Genomic DNA, 18,300 nt, shown 5'->3' with positions numbered 1-18,300 from the left:
GGGAGCATGGAGAGGGATTTGGCTGGATATGTTCTGAGCCCTGGTGAGCTGCAGCTGTGTGGGAACGGCAGGCAAGGGGGCGGGAGGAGAAGGCTGCCGCAGAGCTAAACCCTCCCATGAGAGGGGAGCTGAGCAAAGGGGCGAGATGTTGGAAGCCTCCCATAGATCCCGTGGGACTCCTGGTAAATGTGGCACCCCAGCCAGCCCTTCCTAGCGCTGTGAGCGGCAGGCAGTGGGACCCCCACTTGGCTGGCAAATGCTGCGTGAGGAGGCAGCTCTCACCCTGCAGAACTGGGGCTCCGGCACACAAGCTTGTGCTGCAGACGCCAAGAGGCTTCTGCACCCCAGAAAGAGGTCTCCGGAGCCTTGGGTCAGGGTCCCCCCCAATCAACCGGGGCCCGTGATCTGCAGTGGGAGGCCCAGCTGCTGCTCCTTCCCCTGGCCACCACCTGGATGTAGCCTAGGCAGTGTGGTCTGCATCCCTGCCACCTCCTGCTGCCATGCCCTCCCAACGCAGGCTGCAGCAGTACTCAGCCAGGAGATGGAACCCGACTTGAGTGACTGCGGCACTGAGGGGGGCAGTGCTGCTGGGAGACCATCCCTCCAGGCAGCCCCAGGCCAGAGGAGCCCATTATGCTTGGGTTTGGGCCCGGGCTGTGCTCGCCCCTGGCCAGAGCTGGCTTCCCCCACCCTGATGTGGCAATCCAGAGAGCTGAGCCCGGCTTGGAGACCCTCTCCCAGCAGCAGCGCTCAGGAGTTGCCATGACATCAGTTCAGAGAAACCCAAAAATAGTCCGTGGGAGGAAGGTGGGGAGAGCCAGGCACTGAATACTTCTGCTGTCTGGGTGCATCTGGAGCGCGATCGGCTGATAACCCTGGAACTTGCCCTAGTTATACATCAGCTGAGTTTTCAAAATGGCTCGGTAGATGCTTTCCCAGCTGCAGCAAGGCTGGCGCTTCAGCCAGGGAGTTTTGCTTGGCAGGCAGCTAAATGGTATGAGGTATGGGAAAGGCTTGAGTCATGGTGGCTCAGCTCGGCTGGCTCCTGTCACTGCTCATGGGCTCCATCGCTGTCTACGAAGCACAGCCCAGGTTTCCAAGCACATGCCGGTCACATTTCCTCTCCTCTCCCTTGTCGATTCGTTTGTCCCTTCCTCTTATTCTTCCCTGCTCGCTTCGTCTGTTTCCCTGCAGTCCCTGGGCAGCCCAACCTGCCTGCTGCCTGCAAAGGCAGGGCAGAGTCCTGGTCTCTCCCTCCCGGAACTCAGCACAGAGCAAACCTCCAAGCCGACGGGATTCGTAACACGACAGACGAGAGGCGAGCGGTGCCTCTGACAGACATGAGCACAGCAAGGGGCAGGCTGGGAGAGACGGGTGCTCTTGGCTCTCCTAGGAAGTCCTAGGGCCATGGCTGCGACCAGCTGCAGGGGCCAGTGTCTCCTCATAAGCTGCAGCCTTTTGCCTTTGGAGAGCAGCTGTCTTGGACCGCTGCGCGGACCCAAGCAATAGGGCGGGAGTCGGGGGTGGGGAGAAGGGGCTCCAGCGGCAAGTGCATGAGGCGTAGGAAGAGACTCCACGCTCTTGCCCCAGCGTGAGCAGGGAGCGGGGGGGAAAGGAGCCAGGGCGTCGTGCTGGCAGCTCGCTGGGAATGGAGCTAAGGGAAGGGCGACTTGCAACTGGAGCGTGAGCCACTGTCAGTGGCCAAGCTCTGCCCATCTGCTTGGGGGCAAGTGTTCCCCCAGATCCCTGCTGCAGACAAAAGGGGCGGGGTCCGTGTGGCCCCTCGTGCTGGGCTGGAGGGCTCTGCTCCTAGCAGCAACCCAGCCCTTGCCAGTGGGAACGACGTGTGAGTGATTCCTGCTGTGCCCTGGGGTCCAGCCATGGGTCTCATTCCCTCCCCCAGCTGCTGGTCCCCCTCACCCCAGTCCGGCCTGCTGGTATCTGCCCTGTACTGTGCAACAAGCACTGCACCGTTTGGGGTTGAGGTGTGAACCCCTGGAGCTGTCTAGAACGGCTCTGATTTATGAGCCACCTGCTCTTGCAAAGGTTTCCGCCGCACTCACCCCGATCCCTGTTTTCGCTGGGGGGCCACTTGTGTGTGCCAGACGGGCCATGCTGGGATTGCAGCTCCTCTGCCGCCTGGGCTCTCCAGACTCATCTCCTCCGTGCTGTGTGAGTGCTGGCTGAGCCTGCCCGGGGTGAGCACCGCCTGCTGCTGGCGGGAAATCCCAGCACTCAGGGGTTAATGTCATGCTGGCCTGCCCCCCACGCCCCGCACTCTGGCTCTTTGACACACACCCCCTCCAGCTCCCGGCCTTCCTGCACTCATCCCACTGTGCTCTGCTTTCCAGCTGCAGGAGCTGGTGTGTCACGTCATGATGGGGAACCTGGTGATGTTCCGAAAAGATTCAGTGCTCAACATCCTGAGTGAGTAGGAATCCCCCTCACCCAGGTGGAGGTGGGCGTGGCCGTATGGGGGGGAGATGGGCGTGGCCATGTGGGGGTCGGGGGATGAGATAGGGTGCCTGTATTTGGAGGTGAACACGGATGCAGCTTAAACAGTCACCAGCAGCCGCTTGTCTCGTGCGGCGGACTCTGGCCTCCAGGTGGGCAGAACAGAGACCTCTTCTCCCAGCTGCTTTAGACTCTGGGCTGGCAAAACCTCTCGCCACCTTCCTGTGACCCCCAGGAGCTGAGCCAGCCTGGGGCTCCTTCCCTGTTGACATCCCCCTGGGCATCGTGAGTCCACACACCGTCTCTCTCATGCCTAGCCCTGTGGTATCTGGGCACCAGGCAGCACCTTTTGGCCTGGTGAGCTTTCCTGGGCCTCTTTCGGACTGGTGATGCTGGCCAGGGCTCGGACCGTGCTGGGGCAGTTCCACTGGCGTCTCCCTGCTCCCTAGGTAGCAGCCCCAGCAATGCACGCCCTGAGGCTCTGCTCCCGGCCAGGCAGGGAAGGGTGTCCTGTGCACGGGCAGGTGGTGCTGTTGTTTCTCAAGCACCTGCCAGGAGGAGCCTGTAAATCATCCACCACTCAACAGTGTGTAATGGAGACGTGGCTGGCCGTGCCGTGCTCTTGGGGCCAAGGAGGGGGCAGCTTTCTCCCTTGGCGCTGCCAGACCCTCGTGGGTGGTGCTGCTACCGGTGTCCAGTGCTCCCTGCAGGTCGCTGGATTGACATGCTCCTGCTACTCGCAAAAGCCACAGCCCTGGCAGCGCTGAGTCCCCTTCTCCGCTGGAGGCCATGGGCGGCCAATGCTGGGAGCCTTCGTTGAGCTGGACTAAAGCCATGGGGGTGTTCCCTGGGTGGGGGGAGGAAATATCCCCCACCTCTGCGCTGCAAAAGTCGTACAGTCTGTTATAACACTGCAGATAACAAGGTGCTGATAAAGAGATGCCCCGGCGTGGCCTGCCAGTGCAGGAGCCTGGCACCTGGGGCAGCTCTCAGGGCGGGGACGGTGGCACCAGTTGCCTGGAGATTGGTGTTTCCTCCTCTGATCCATGTCATCTTAGTGGCACTGCTTAAAGGATCACTGCCCCAAGCAGGCCTGTGAGATTAGTTGTTTGCTTGGATCTAAGCTGTGAGCAGAGCTGATGGGTTTAACCAGGCTTGAGACAGAGTGCTTGGCGAGCCCCAAGGGAATCCGGAGACGCTGAGCAGCTCAGGGCAGGTGGTTAGTACTGGGCTTGGCACTCTATCAAAGGCCTGGGCTATGAGCAACGGGCATGGTTCAGTCTCTCTCTCCCTGCGACGGGCTGACAGAGCCTTTCAGGGCAATGTCAGGGAGAACAGAGGAAAAGAAAACCCCTCCACTAGTTCTGCCATCCCCACATGCGCGCCCAGCTGCAGGGTTTCTAGGGGGCTCAGCCTGTCCCTTCAGAGACGCAGGCCAGTGCTCCGAGTGTCCTGGACCCGACTCACCCTGTTCGCAGCCGTCTGCCCCCTGTGATGTTAGCAGCTGATAAGCTCCTAATTGTGGTATGTAACAGCAGCTGTCAAAACTCCGTCAGGCTGACAGATGGTGGGAGATGGTCAGAGGTGGCCCTGTGATCTGACCTGCACGTCGAGGCTGCTCCTGTGAAACCAGGGGACTGGGGTCTGGGCTCTTCCTGTGTTTGCTGTAGGACCCGTAGGCCAGCAGGAACACTGTGCTTATCCACTCTGAGCTGTGTGCACTGCACAGGCCGGGGGACTGCCCTGACTGAACTCCTGGGCACCCTGAAGCAGAACGCTCAGAAAAACACCCCTCTGGATTTCAGATTGCCAGGGCTGGAGCATCGCCCCAGCTCGCAGCCAGTGGGCAGATCATTGCACGGCACAGGCCAGTCTCCTGGCTTGTCTGCGGCCTGCACCGTCACCGGGCCCTCAGGCGCTCGGCTGGGGGTGCATGCAGAGCCGTAGTGCCCAGTGTCCAGCCTGGGACGCTGAAGGGATAAGCGGTTCCCCCAGCAAGTGCCTGGTGAGGAGTCTCTCCCACTGCTCTGGTCCGTTTAGCTCCAGCCCTGGCTCTGAACGGAAGGCTCCAAGCAATGCTCTAAGCTCATTCCCTCCCTCTGAGACCCTGGGGCTTTGAGCTGTTCAAAACTGCTCGAGGACCCACATGCCAGCACCCGGTGTTCAAGCCAGCACAGAATGCCCAGACTCTGCTTGACTGCTGGCATCCTGGATCTCTCTGCCAGGGCGTGGCACAGACACCACTCACGCTCCTTCTGCAAGACCTCCCTGCAGCATGCAGCCTCCTCAGTCACATCTCTGCCCCCGGCTTACGCTTGTCCTAGGCCCCTGCCTCCTGCTGGAGCTGTCTCCCCCGCCTAGGGGCAGCGCCCTTTCCCCTAACAAGCGCTCTGCTTTCCCCTCTAGTTCAGAGCCTGGACTGGGAAACGTTTGAGCAGTACTGCACCTGGCAGCTCTTCCTGGCACACAACATCCCCCTGGAGACCATCATCCCCATCCTGCAGCACCTCAAGTACAAAGGTGAGCCGGCAGGCAGCCTGCGCCCCACATGTCAGACACACACACAGCACAATCTCAGGGGTCCAATCCCTGCTGAGTCTGCCCAGCCGGTTCTGCTGCCCGGCAGTGTGTGCGCATATGCAGGGAGAGGAAGCGTGCAGCCCCCAGGAGCTCTGCACAAGACTCAGCTTTGCCCCAGGCCAAGAATTACACGCCCAGCGGCTGCTGCCGCCCCCTGGCAGGGGCTGTGTGTCACTGGTAGGGTCAGGGAGCGTGGACCAGGCTGCGTGGGCAGACACCACGAGGGGCCTGGGGACGGGTGACAGGAACTGTGGGCATGTCTGCTCAGATACCTGCAGCTAAGGGCTCTGAGCCCCTCAGCAGTCACTGGGGGTCCCAGCTGTCGGGAATAAACTAAGCCCCTTTGGTTTCCTTTGCAGAGCACCCAGAGGCACTGTCCTGTTTGCTGCTGCAGCTGAGGAGAGAGAAGTACGTATGCAGTGGGGGAGGGGTGGTATGAGCGTGCTGTGCCAGGGGGGGTACTTTGCTGGCCCTTTGAACTGCAGAGGGCAGGGGTTCCCAAAGGAGAGCAGGGCGGCCTCTCTTGGCTAATGCTGGGCAGGGCCAGGCATTACGTGGCCCCAGGAGCAGCAGGCAGGGGACACCAGGGGGCCCTGCCCACGTGCAGTTTGCTGCAGGATCAGGGCCTGTGCAGAGGGCTCATGGGGCTGCTTGCTGGGACCACATGCGTTGAGTCCTGCCCGTGGGGTTTCCCATGTTCTGCTCTGGGAACGGTGAGTCGACACCGGGTTGCAGCAGCAGCCAAGGGCAGGGAATTGTGAGCGCGCCCCTTTCCTTCGCATCGGCATGACCCTTAAGAGAAGCATTGGAGGGTTCCTTCTCATCCCCTGCCTCAATGCGCTTGGTCCCTGAGCTGGGCTGGAGTAACAGGCAGTACCCGCTCCATGGAGCCGCCGGGAGCACTGCTCCTCTCGCTTGTTAATCAGAGTGCGAGGAACGACGGCGACAGATAGAACATTTAATTTCTCCAGCACATGGCAGCTCCACTCCCAATGCTCCAAGGAGCAGAGCGCCACCGAAGCGATCGCTCCCCTGTGGCTTGGCTCTAATCAATCCAGATTTGATCAGCACAGGAGCTGCTGCCTTCTCGCGTCTTTAAGGTGGTCCTGAAAAACCTTGCTCTTAACATGTTAAAAGTTCCAGTCACAGGCTTTGCAAGGCCAGGCAGGGTCCGAGCAAGGGCTGCAGGCGTGTCCTGGCCCTTGTGGGCAGTGAGTGAGGCTGCATGTTGTGTGCTGCCCTGTCTAGGGAGGGAGATGGGAGAACAGATCCTGTCCCTCCCTCCCTGAATTCCCCTCTTTGGCCTCTCCGAGCTGCACCATTGGTCTGATCTCTGCCTGCGAATTACAGAAAACCCCCTGGCTCTTCAGCAGCCCCCAGGCTCCCCGCTTGTTACTCTTCACAGCACCTCTGAGTGGATATTCTTCCCATTTGCAGAGGGGAAACTGAGGCCCGGAGAGGGGCAGAGACTTTGCCCAGGGTCGAGTTGGCAGCACAGCTGGGACTTGAACCCTGGAGTCCTGGCTCCCAGGCCCTGACCCTGCTAAGCACCAGACACCTTCAGTTTGATTGCTTGAGACCCCAGGCAGGAAGGATTAACAAAAGGAAGGCTTCCTGGGGCCAGCCTGTCTGCCCGGGGTGGGGGCGGTTGCTGGCCACTGGGGAGTTCTGGTCAGTTTAGTTGGCATTGGGCTGAGGTACCGTGTCCCAGTATCCCAGCTGGCGCCATGCGGGAGAGGGGTTACCTTCTGCCCTCAACGCCTGAGCTAGGGCACAGCTGGGGTTGGGGTCCGGCCCTTCCTTCCCGTCAGAGCCCCGCCTGCATGGCTGATGTGCAGGGAGTGCTCCAGAGAGGCTCCCAACAGGTCGGAGTGACCTCTCTCAGGAGAGCTCTGTATATTGCCAGAGCTGGAATCGCTGGGGTGCTGCAGGCTGGGCTTCACGGGGATCGGCTGCCCCTTGGAGACTGATCCCAGGCCAAGCTGCGGGGCTGCTCCTGAAAGGGCCCTTGGGCTTTCCACCCCCAGCTCTCTCTTGTCGGGGATTTGATCTGACACTTGTCCCCAGTCTCCTCTGTGTGGGAAGGCAAACAGCCATGCGATTATTGCTGATGCGTTAGGGGAGCTCGGAGCGCCTCCCGCCTTCAGTAAGCCCCTGCTCAGATACGGCAGCTTAGGAAGGGGAATTAAAACCATATTTCATGTGCCATGCATGCCCATTCAGCGCTCCACACCCCCGCCTTGGGCCCAGGATGCCACAGAGGAGGTGGAGGCAGCAGCAGCTTTATCTGGGGGCAGAGGCCCCCTCTCTGGCCTGCGTCCCCTCCCCCTTGCTCAGCAGTAATTGGCAATGTGATTCTGGCCAGCCCGGGGGAAGCATTATCACATTCCTCTCGCCTGCTTCTCAAGGGGCACCCCCACCCCCCGAGATGGCTTTCAGTTTCCTGTGCAATCGGCGCGGTGCTAACACTGGAGGACCTGGATGGGTAGTGCGAAAGCCACTGCCCACTCCTTGGGGCTCCTGGTTTTACTAGTGATCCTTGCTGCCGGGCACCCTTCATCTTGGGGCTGTGGAGCTCGTGGGACTGACCCAACCCTAGTGCCAGCCAAGCTGCCCACTCCCTGCCCTTCAGTTCTGCGGCAGCTTGGCGGGTCAGGGAGACTCGGGCGGGACCAGGGAGAGGCGCTCTCCAAAGGGAGGGGGCACCAAGGTTACCTGTGCTGTGCCCACAGAGGGGCTGGGGGTTAGAGGTTCCTGCCATGCTGTCATCACCTGAGCAGGGGGCTACTGGGGCTGGCCTGGGGCATGCAGCGAAGGTTGGAAGCTTAGCTTGATTGGTATCCTGGCCTCCACCAGCCAGGACCCATCTCCTCCCTTCCTGTGTCACTGGAGCTGGCACCTACTTGGCACCAGACCTGCTGTCTGGTAAGGCTCATCCTGCTCGCAGTGTCTCTTCTGGAGGGCTGAGGACAAGGCACGCCACAGCTAGGGCTGAGCATGTCTGGCACTGAGCAGGGGGCCTGGAGTCAGGTCCTGGCTCAGAGCTGACCTGCAGTGTGACCCTAGAGTGTCACTTTGCCGCACGCCTCCGCTTGCCCATCTGTAAAATGGGGACAGTGATAATTTCCTCCCTGCCAGGAGTTGAGGGGGTAAATGACACTGTCCTCTGAAAGGCCATGTGGCTCACTCCCCAGCCTGGCCGGGAGTGAGCAGGTGGGCACTGTTCTCAGCGGGCGGGCTGTGCCAACGTGCTGGATCAGAACAGCTTGCTGGAAATGACAAGTGGTGGCAGAAACTCCCTGACACCAGCTAGCTAGGGGAGGGTCAGTACGCCGGCTTGCTGTGGGACTCCAACCCAGGGGGTGCCCGGGAAGGTTTCACTGGGCAGGAGACATCCGCTGAGCAAAATGCAGAATGGCACCGTCCCCTGTAGCACATCTTGTCCCAAAAACACTGTGCAGGCTTCATGCACCACCACTGCAAGGCAGCCACTTCTGGGGAGGAAGGAGGCAGCTGTGAGGTAATTACCTAGAGTTGAAATTTGCCAGGACGCTTAACAAAGACCCCTAGGATTCTTAGTGACTAACTTGAGTGGATGCCTCTGTCATGGAGGGTGGGGGAGTCTAGGCCCTGCACCCCCAGCTTCCTGCAATCCACCAGGACTCTCAGCCAGCCAGTAAAACAGAAGGTTTATTTAGACAACAGAAACACAGTCCAAGACAGGCCTTGTGGGTACAGACAACAGGACTCCATCAGTTAGGCCCATCTGGGGCCCAAGGGAGGCCACAGCCCCGTTGGGAAGCCGAAGCCGTGGGGAACTCCTCTCCATTTCCAGCCAGAGTCAAACTGAAACTTCCTCCAGCCCCTCACTCAGCCTCCCCCCAGCTCCTCCCCCAGCCTTTATCCAGTTTCCTGGGCAAAGGTGTCACTTGGCCTCCAACCCCTCTCCTGGGTTCTCAGGTTACATGCTCAGGTATCTCCCTTCCCCAGTGCAGGCCGTTCCAACTCCACTGCAACCTTCCCAGGTCAATACTCCCCACTCAGCATTCACAGAACACAGCAAGAACGTTCCCATTTCGTCACACCTCCTCCAGAGCCACCCCACCAGCAGCCAGATGCTCCTCTTTGCTCCAGAAAAGAACCACCCAAGGCACCAGCAGCGCTGATGTTCTCCCAGGCCAGTGCTGGCTGAGCCCTCCTGGGCCGTTTCTGGCACTGGGCACCTTTGAGAGCCAGAGAGCCACCATCGTCTGCCTCCCACACAGCACACTAGTAGCCCGGCCTAGACACTGATCTCTGCCTGCTCTGCTCACCTCCCATGGCTGAGTGAAGAGCGATTTATTTCTATTCATTAATGCTGCACTTGGAGCTGGCTAATCTGATCTCGGCTCTAAATGGAATTAGCCCAGGCCCACAGTGCCAGAATGCACAGGAGCAGCAGTGAAGAGTGGGTTGCAGCAAAGCCGGCACGGGCGGCTGGCGCAGGGACTCTGGGAACGTGCCAGGCTGCTCCATGGGGGCTGGTCTCTTCCGTATCTCAGGAAAGGGCTGGATGAGCTCCCTGCCACGCAGCTTTGTATCTAGTGCACCTGGTCCCCACCCCACTGGAGGTCCTGGAGCCAGAGCTGAGCGAGGCAGCCTCATCACTTGCGAGCCCTGGGACTTCGGAGCCAGAGGGCCACGCCGTGGTTTCTGCCGAATCCTGTCTTTCTGGCTAGGGAACTAGCAATGGTGATGGGCAAGGGGAGTCGGGTGCCTGCTGCGTCTCACTCATGGTGGAAGAAGTGGGATTGGATGTGTTGAGGCTTTTCCTTCACCCCCCTTTCCCTTCCTGCGGCAGGCCCAGCGAGGAAATGGTGAAGATGGTGCTGAGCCGGCCTTGCCATCCGGACGACCAGTTCACCACCAGCATCCTGCGGCACTGGTGCATCAAACACGACGACCTGCTGGCGGAGCACATCAAATCCCTGCTGATTAAGAACAACAGCCTGCCACGGAAACGCCAGAGGTGAGGGGATGGGGGCCCCCTTCTCCCACAGCTCCCTCCTCAGGGAGCCTATGGCCTGGGCAGGTGGCCGAGGATGCTTGTTTTGGGTGAGGAGACATCCCCCACACTCCCTGCACAGAAAGTGCTGTAACTCTGGCAAGAGGCCACCCTCGGGGTTGAGAGGCCGGGGGCCTGGCACTGCGCAGGGAGTGAACGCACCAGGCTCTTGCTGCTGGACACCATGGTTCAGGCTGCCTAGTGCAGGCCTGGGTGGAATGAGCTGGTTGATCTCGGTCCTTTGAGAATATTTGTTGTCACCAAAAACAACCACATGGTGGAGATCAGTTTGTGCCTGACCCTGGACTGTCTGGGGGCGCTGCAGGTCAGGGCTGAGGTGCACAGGTGGGGTTGGGAGTGTCAGGGCTTGTTGGGGGTCCAGGACTGGGTGTGGGGGGGGGGGGGCAAGTGTCACGGAGTGTGGGGGAGATCAGGCCCTGCACCCCCAGCTTCCTGCGATTCACCAGGACACTCAGCCAGCCAGTAAAACAGAAGGTTTATTTAGATGACAGGAACACAGTCCAAGACAGGCCTTGGCGGTTCAGACAACAGGACCCCCTTTAGTTAGGTCCATCTGGGGCCCCAGGGAGGCCACAGCCCCCTTCGTCGGGGCACCCCTCCCTCTTTCCAGCCAGCTCCAAACTGAAAACTCCCTCCAGCCTCTCACTCAGCCTTCCCCTGGCTCCTCCCACAGCCTTTGTCCTTTGTTCAATGCCCCGGGCAGAGGTGTCACCTGGCCTTCAACCCCCCTCCTGGTTCTCAGGTTACATGCTCAGGTATCCTCCCTTCCCCAAGGCCCTCCCAGAACAACTCCCCTGCAACCTTCCCAGGTCAACACTCCCCACTCAGCATTCACAGACACAGCAGGAACATTCCCACTTCGGCACAGCATGTCAGGACTGAGGTGCTGGGGTGGGCTCTGGGGGGAAGCTCTGCAGTTAGAACCCAGCCTGAGGTCGGCAATCCGGTGAGATGCTCCAGCCCATCCAAGTGAGGATGGGACGAGGCTCGTGTGCATTGGCAGCAGCCTGCACTGGCCCACGCTCCCCGCAGAACGACGCAGGCGCCGGGCCCTGCAGCTGCCTCTCCCGTGCCCCGTGTCCCGGCGTGCTGGGCTTGCCAGCAGCATGTGCTGAGCCGTGCTGGTGTTTCCTATGCCAGGGCGACAAAGGGGCTGTGCCGCATGCATGTGTAACTGACACGTCACCGCCGTGGCCTGCAGCCCCACTGAGCTGGGCACGGGGTGGGGACCCAGGACCCCCAGCTGCCTGGCAAAGAGCTCTGGGGATTCCTGTCCTCCAAGCCCAGCACTGGAGAAAGGGGCTGGCTAACAGAAATGCTGCAGGCTGGCAGCACCCATGGGAGGGACCCACTCGAGGGCAGATGGGAGCTCTGTCTCCATGTCTCAGGCAGGCTGAGAGCAGCCGCTTGGCCCAGGGCCTGAGAACCGTGAAACTCAGCTCGCAGAAGGCCCCCAACGGCCACCAGAGCAGCTGGGCCAAGGCAATGGGGAAACAGCCCCTTGTCCAGGCCAGCTCCTGACGAGGCAGCTTGGGGGTGTCTCTGTTGAGGGAGAACAGGGCCCTCCGCTGTCCTCCCAGGGCTCTGCGGGCGCTGCTCTGCCTGGAGCACAAGGGACATCTAGTGTCCTGAAGCAGCACTAGCGCTGACTGGGCCAGCTCCCTGCAGCGCTGGGCATGGTCCCCTGGCTGCACGGCCAGGGCCCAGCTCTGGGGGGGGATCTGGCGGCATGGCCAGGGCCCGGCTCTGGGGGGGATCTGGCGGCGTGGCCATGGCACGGTGTTTGTGCAATGTGGGGAGGTACAAGCTCCCAGTTTTGCAGTGGCCAGCCTAGAGTTCTCCCCTTGTTCGTGCCTTGTTCAGGTTCTGTAGCGCAGAGGCTCCAGGCCGCCCGCTCAGGGACCTGTTGGACTAGGGGCTGTACGGCTGTGAAAAGACAAGGCCCCCCCACCTCCATTCCCCTCCCCCCGAGAAGCGGTTCCTGTGGAAATCTCCAGCTCCATCTGCTTGGTTCCATTTCCCCTCGTTAATTAGAAGCATTTGATAGGTGACCACCAGGGTTCTCTTCATTTTTTCTGGGCCCAATAAGTTGGCCATTCTAATCCAAGCTAACGAGCTCTCTAGCCAGCTGCCCCCTGTGGCTGATGCCCGGCGCCCTGGCACTGTGAGGACACCGCGTTCCCCGCAGCCTGGTGCTGCTGCCGCGCCAGGTGCAGGGTTGGTTCCATGCTTGCTGGGTGGAGTGGCCTCTGGGGATGCATGAAGTTGGGATCAGAAGAGCCTCCAGGTGCCCCAGCTTCACAGGCAAAGCTCTGGGCTCGATCTCATGCCAGGTGTTGAGCCCACCTCCCTCCCTGCCTTGGGGCTTCTGCAGCACCCTGGGATTTGAGCTGCCAGGGAGCAGCCTGGTGCCCCCCAAGAGAGTAGGGGTGGGGTGGGGCGCAGTGCTACGCCTGCCCCTGGAGGCTTGCTCTGCCATGGCCCGTCCTTTCCTGCAGAGCCAGCTTCCTGGCAATGGAGGGGCCCCAGCTACAAATGGCAGGCAGAAAGGGGATCCCCACAGCGCTCTGGGACAGTGGGTGGTTCCGGGGCCCCCCAGGGACTAACTCTGCTTCCCTTGCCCTGTCCTCAGCTTGCGCAGTTCAAGTAGCAAACTGGCCCAGCTGACACTAGAGCAGATCCTGGAGCACCTGGACAACCTCCGGCTCAACCTGACCAACACCAAACAGAACTGTACGTGGGTCGTGCCCGGCAGGAGGGGGGCTCGGATGGGGCTGCCTGGCCACTGGTGGGCGGAGCTGGGAGAGGTTGGCAGCATGGTCGCTCCTGGGTGCCTGGGATGGGATCTGGCCGTCAGGGTCCGGGGGCCCTGTTGTTCTGCGTGCTGTACAGACACATTGCTGGGGTGATGGGCAGGGGTGCTGCGAGGTCTCCTTTCTTAGCCTCATGGCTGGAGGGGCACTGCCCTCCCCTTCTCCCGCCATGGAATCGCTGGCCCCAGCCTGGCTCGGATGAACAGAGATTGGGAGGGGCCCAGCAGACCACAGGCCTGGGCAGAACATCTAGGCTCTGCCCTCGGTGCTGCCTCCTGGGACAAGAGCACTTCCTTCTTTCACCCGCTGGGCTGGGATTCTGTGCCATGGGGCTGGGCCCCTTCCTCCTCCACGGAGTTACCCAGCACTGTACGTGGGGAACCGAGGCGCAGAGATGGGACGGAGCCTGGCGGGTGGCACTCAGCCAGGGAGAAGGGCTTGCATCGTGCCACTGGCCAGCAATGGGGCCGGCAGGGTAGGGCTCTGACTGTCCTCTCCTCTCCTTGCCTGCCAGTTTTCAGCCAAACGCCAATCCTGCAGGCGCTGCAGCACGTCCAGGCCAGCTGCGACGAAGCCCACAAGATGAAGTAAGTGCAGACACGTCACCGACCCACTTGCTGGGCCCAGGGTGACTCAGTGGGGTGTGCCAGGAGCGCACTGGGTCGCGGGATTCAGCAATAAGCTTGGAGCTGCATGTTCCAGCCCAGGCCTCCTCATGTAGCCAGGCAGGAACCAGCCTGCGCCCGGCTTCACCCAGTCCAGGGCTACGCCCAGCTGTCACCCAGGGTAGGCAGGGGTGATGGGGGTGTCTGGAGAGCCGGGGCAGCACTGGGCTGGTGGAGGTCCAGCCCCATGGGGTCTGAGCAGACACGGGGAGGGAGAGGTAGTGCAGCTGTGGGCTGGGTCTGGGGGTGCCTAGAGCCTGACCCCCCCAGCTTGCTCTCGGTCCAGGTTCAGTGACCTCTTCTCCCTGGCTGAGGAGTACGAGGACTCCTCCAGCAAGCCCCCGAAGAGCCGCAGGAAAGCCGTGCTGTCCAGCCCCCGCAGCCGGAAGAACACCGCCCAGCCAGCCAACAACGAGGAGGAGTCTGCTTCCAGCAGCGCCTCGGTGAGTGCCACCCCCGGGGCCCTCCAGGGAGCTGGGGCACGGTACCACGAAGCGATGGATGTCTGGCCACATCCAGGAGGCCTCGCCCCACTGGGCTCTGAGGCAGGGCTGCAGCTCTCAGCGGGGTTCCTGTGCTCTTCCTGGCTTCTTCCCCGGGATAGGGGGCTCCTGCCGCCCTGTACCTTCTTCCTCTGGTGGGGACAGGTGGGCACTGCCCTCAGCCATGCCGCCCACACAGCTCTGCCACAGCCCTGTGCAGTGGGGCAAGGATCCCACTGACCCCAGCCTCACCAGCAGCACCCACAGAGGGCCACCCCTACCAGGCCCTGGCCCTCTGCCCGCCTGGCAGTGTCCATGACAGCTGCCAGCCCCCAGCCGGGCCCTGCCGTCCCCATGCCTGCCTCCCGACATGGCCAGTGATCCCCACCCCACCAGGCCCTGGCCCTCTGCCCGCCTGGCAGCGTCCATGACAGCTGCCAACCCCCAACCGGGCCCTGCCATGCCCACGCCTGCCTCCCGACATGGCCAGTGATCCCCACCTCACCAGGCTCTGCCCCTTTGTCCACCTGGCAGTGCCCATGACAGCCGCCAACCCCCAATTGGGCCCTGCCGTCCGTACCCCATCCCCTCTGACATTGCCTGTGATCCCCACCCCACCGGGCTCTGCCCGCCTGGCAATGCCCATGACGGCTGCCCCCTGCTCTCGCTTTCAGGAGGAAGAGGACACCAAGCCGAAACCCACCAAACGGAAACGGAAAGGCTCATCCGCTGTGGGCTCGGACAGTGACTGAGGGGCGTGGCCCCATGCCCAGCTCCACCCTGGCCCGCTGTGGCAAGTGGCAGCAGTGGCTCTGGAAGTCCCTGCAAAGCAGCAGCAGCTGGGCAAAGCGGTACCCAGGCTGGGAGCGAGTGAGGCGCAAGCTGTCTGTCTGTGGCTGCACCCACCACGTGACTCAGCCTCCTGCCAGCGGCACCGCGCTGCCACCCGGCCCCACCGGGCTGACGTCCGAGTCCCTTTCTAACGGAATTGTGGGGTGACTGGCTGGAGTGAGCGCCTCTTTCCGTGGCATCTGGGTGCCAGGCCGAGGGCACCGCCCCGAGTCCCCGAGAGAGGGGGCAGCCGGGGAGACTTCAGCAGCAGGTGTGCCAGGCCCCTGTGTGCTGGGGGCTGGACAGGAAACCAGACAGGCTGCAGAGCAAAGGCCTCCTATTTTCATATAAGAAATGTAAATAAATAGTGAGAACTGGCTTGCTGCTCCGAGACACTTCCAGGATGGGGCAGCCTAGCAGACCAGCAGGAAACCCCCCAGGCTTACCTGTGCCAGGGCAGCCTATGGCCTGGGGCAGCTGCCCACCCTTCCCTGGCCATGCTGGCTTAGTTCCCACCTGTGATTTTCACCACAATCCAGAGCCTTGGCCCCGCAGCAGCCTTTAGCTTCTGCCATGGAGCGGACACTGCCCAGGAAAGCCCAGCCAGCGGGGTAGAGAGCAGCACCCGGAGCCCATTCGCTGCTAGCGGGACGAGCTGGGGCTGGGAGTCCGAAAAGAGCCAAACCCCATGAGCAGCCCTGTCCCCCAATCTCTTCCCTCCGAGCCAAGCCCACCAGGCTGGGAGGAGGAGCAGAGCCCAAACCCGACCCGAATGGGCCGCACCGGTGCAGAAGACACCTGCTTGGCAGAACTGTTCACAGGCAGGCAGCCCGGACGCAAGGCTGAAGATCCAAAGCTCTTTCCCCAGAGAGATTTGCCTTTTAAAGTGTTTTTAAAACTAAAATAAAACTCAAATGTTTTTTACAAAGTGCCTGTCTTGCCTGATGGTGTGTGCGCCTGGGCGAGGCAGAGTGGCTGGCGCAGGGATGGGCATCGTCTGCCTCTGGCTGGGTCTGGGGAGACCCCATTGGCCCATCTTTCAAGTGAATGGCTCTCTTCTGCCCTCCAAAGCTTTGGTGGTTCCTGTGGTCAGTCAACTGCCCCCCTCTCCCCTGCAGAGCAGCCACTTCCTGCTGCCTTGCAGACCCGGCCCCTGAAACCAGGCGAGTATTGTCCTCGCTGGGAAACACACGGAGGCGTGCCCAAGGTCACGCGGAGAGGCCGTGCCAGAGCTGGGAACAGAACAGTCATCCTGGCTCCCAGCCCCCTGCACTAACCACTAGACCCCACTCCCCTCCCAGGGCAGGGGAGAGAACCTAGGAGTCCCGGCTCCCAGTGTCCTGCACTTACCCCCTGCCACTGCTGCCTGGGTTTGAAATGCACAGGGACAGGCTGCTGCAGTGGCACACGGTGTAGAAATGGTGCCAGGATCGGCCAGGGCAGAGCTCCCTGTGGCCCGTAGAAGCCTCTCAGCAGGCCACTGGCCATAGCTCGTTGTTAGCCCTGCTGTCACTATGCTCATGGGCCAGCACTGCCCAGCCAGGCTGCTCAGGATGAGCCAGCCCCTTCCCGGTGTGGGCTGGGCAGGGACTGGCCGGCCATGGGGGGCAGTGGGGCAGTGATGGGCCTGAGTATGAGGAGACTCTGGGCCGTGGGGCAGGGAGGGAACACAACTGGCCTGTTCTGGGGTGGTTCTTAGGCCCGTCCCTGTGATCAGGGCCCAGCCCGGGCTGCCACTGGCTCTGGGCTGCTCATGCTGTTTCCAGCTGTGGAAGCCGCCTAACCTTTCCCCTATTTCTTCTGGCTTCAGCTCCAAGCCACAGCAGTCCTGGCGCCTGTCCCATGTGCATTTCTCCTTCGAGCAGCAGATGTTGGGAAAGCAGCAGGAAAAACCCCTGCGCTGCCTGCTCCAAAGCTCCCCCGCCCACCCGCCAAGGAGGAGCGAGCTGCGGCTTGTCGGCCCTGTGCAGAAAGGCAAAGGGCTTTTTCACCTTCCCAGCCCCCTTCTCCCTGCAGAGTCCCCCCGGGTATCAGCTTCAGAGGGCAGGAGCCTAGACCTGGGCAGACAGGGCGGGGATGGGGGGGTGGCCATGGCCCTCTGCACAGTGTCTGCCTTGGGGAGGGGCTGCATAAGCTGCTTGAAAGCATCTGGGAGCGGAGAGGTGTAGATGCGTCAGAAGGTGGGGGCACCGCACAACCCGGGCTGACGGTGGCCATGTGTGCAGGGCCTTGCTCTAGCTCACCCAGTGTGCGCCTGGCACTGTGCCCTCGCAGTGACCCCTCCGGTTCCCACTGGGGCTACTTGGCCACCCCGATCCAAGAGGCAGAGCCCAGCCCGGCAGCATGGAGTCAGGTCTGCAGTCCCAGGCGTGGGCAGCTCGCTGCAGCCATCCAGAGATTTTTCATATGGTTCCATTAGGAAAATCTGTGGGAACCCTGCACTTTGCCATGGAGCCCCCAGGCCGGCTGGGCGTGAGTGGGGAAACATTGCCCCCTTTCCACTGACTCGCAGTTGGGGATCTTCTCCCCTCGGTGTGAGCGCCGGGCGCCATGTCCCCTCCCATCCATGCCTTGGTGAGTCCCTGCCCAGCCAAACACAGAGGGATGCTAAAGCAACGGGGGGAGGTTAAATACCAGGTGCTGGGCAGAGGGGGGCAGAGTCTGGCGTGGCCCCATCACCACAGTGGCCAAGTCCTTCCCCATCTTGCGTGTGTTTAGTACCTGAGCTGGGAGCTGGGCTGAGCCAAGCCCTGTCCCACACGGACTCCTGGTGCCCATGGGCAGAGGGGTTACAGGGATCCCCTGGGTCTGGGATTGACATACCCAGCCCAGAAGGTCTCTGAACGCCAGCCTCACATGGGTCACTGCACAGTGTCTGTGCTGCTAAGTGGGCAGGAGACCCGTGTGCATGCTGGAAATCCTGTGCCTCGGGCCCAAAGGCAGGTCAGGCCGAAGTCCCAGCCCCTGAGCAGGGCAACACCAGCCCCTGCCCCATGTACCGTGTGTGGCTTACCCAGGAGTCTGACTGGCCCATGCTGTCAGCTGCCAAGGAGGAGATGGCAGGGCCTCTGAAGAAGAAAGTACCAGGCAGGGACACTGGGGTGGGGGACGGAGGCAGAGCTCTGGACTCTCTGGTCTAATGGAGCGAGGGCTGCAGAGAGGCCCTGCCACCCGCCCCTGAGGGAGACGCTGCCCACGGGCATGGCTGTGTGAGAGGAGGGGCTCATCTGGGCTGCGGAGAAGGACGTGGGGCAGTCAGGACCCCAGCAGCCAAGCGGGGTTCAGGCTCCAGGCTGGGTAAGGTTGGGTTTGCGGGTGACCCTGGGTTTCCATTGACCCCGCTGGCTTTTCCTCCCCTCTCCACTGGGTGTGGAAAGTGGATTTTTCTTTTCTCTGGAACCGCAGCTGGG

At 61.7% G+C, this 18,300-nt stretch overlaps 1 protein-coding gene across 1 annotated transcript in view; it reads left to right on the top strand.

Moving 5' to 3' along the window:
• Positions 1–15,812, top strand: part of INTS3 (integrator complex subunit 3) — a 68,784-nt gene extending 52,972 nt beyond the window's left edge. Inside the window, exons 23-30 of the mRNA XM_032793638.2 lie at positions 2,352–2,427; positions 4,861–4,974; positions 5,394–5,442; positions 9,875–10,042; positions 12,732–12,832; positions 13,427–13,499; positions 13,864–14,020; positions 14,734–15,812. Of these exons, the coding sequence (XP_032649529.1) occupies positions 2,352–2,427; positions 4,861–4,974; positions 5,394–5,442; positions 9,875–10,042; positions 12,732–12,832; positions 13,427–13,499; positions 13,864–14,020; positions 14,734–14,811 (816 nt within the window). The 3' untranslated portion in view covers positions 14,812–15,812. The remainder of the gene's footprint in view (positions 1–2,351; positions 2,428–4,860; positions 4,975–5,393; positions 5,443–9,874; positions 10,043–12,731; positions 12,833–13,426; positions 13,500–13,863; positions 14,021–14,733) is intronic.
• The last annotated feature ends 2,488 nt before the right edge of the window (positions 15,813–18,300 follow it).

Source organism: Chelonoidis abingdonii, chromosome 11 (genome assembly GCF_003597395.2).
Source record: "Chelonoidis abingdonii isolate Lonesome George chromosome 11, CheloAbing_2.0, whole genome shotgun sequence".
NCBI classification, from domain to species: Eukaryota; Metazoa; Chordata; order Testudines; family Testudinidae; genus Chelonoidis; species Chelonoidis abingdonii.
This window is presented reverse-complemented; position numbering and strand designations above follow the sequence as displayed.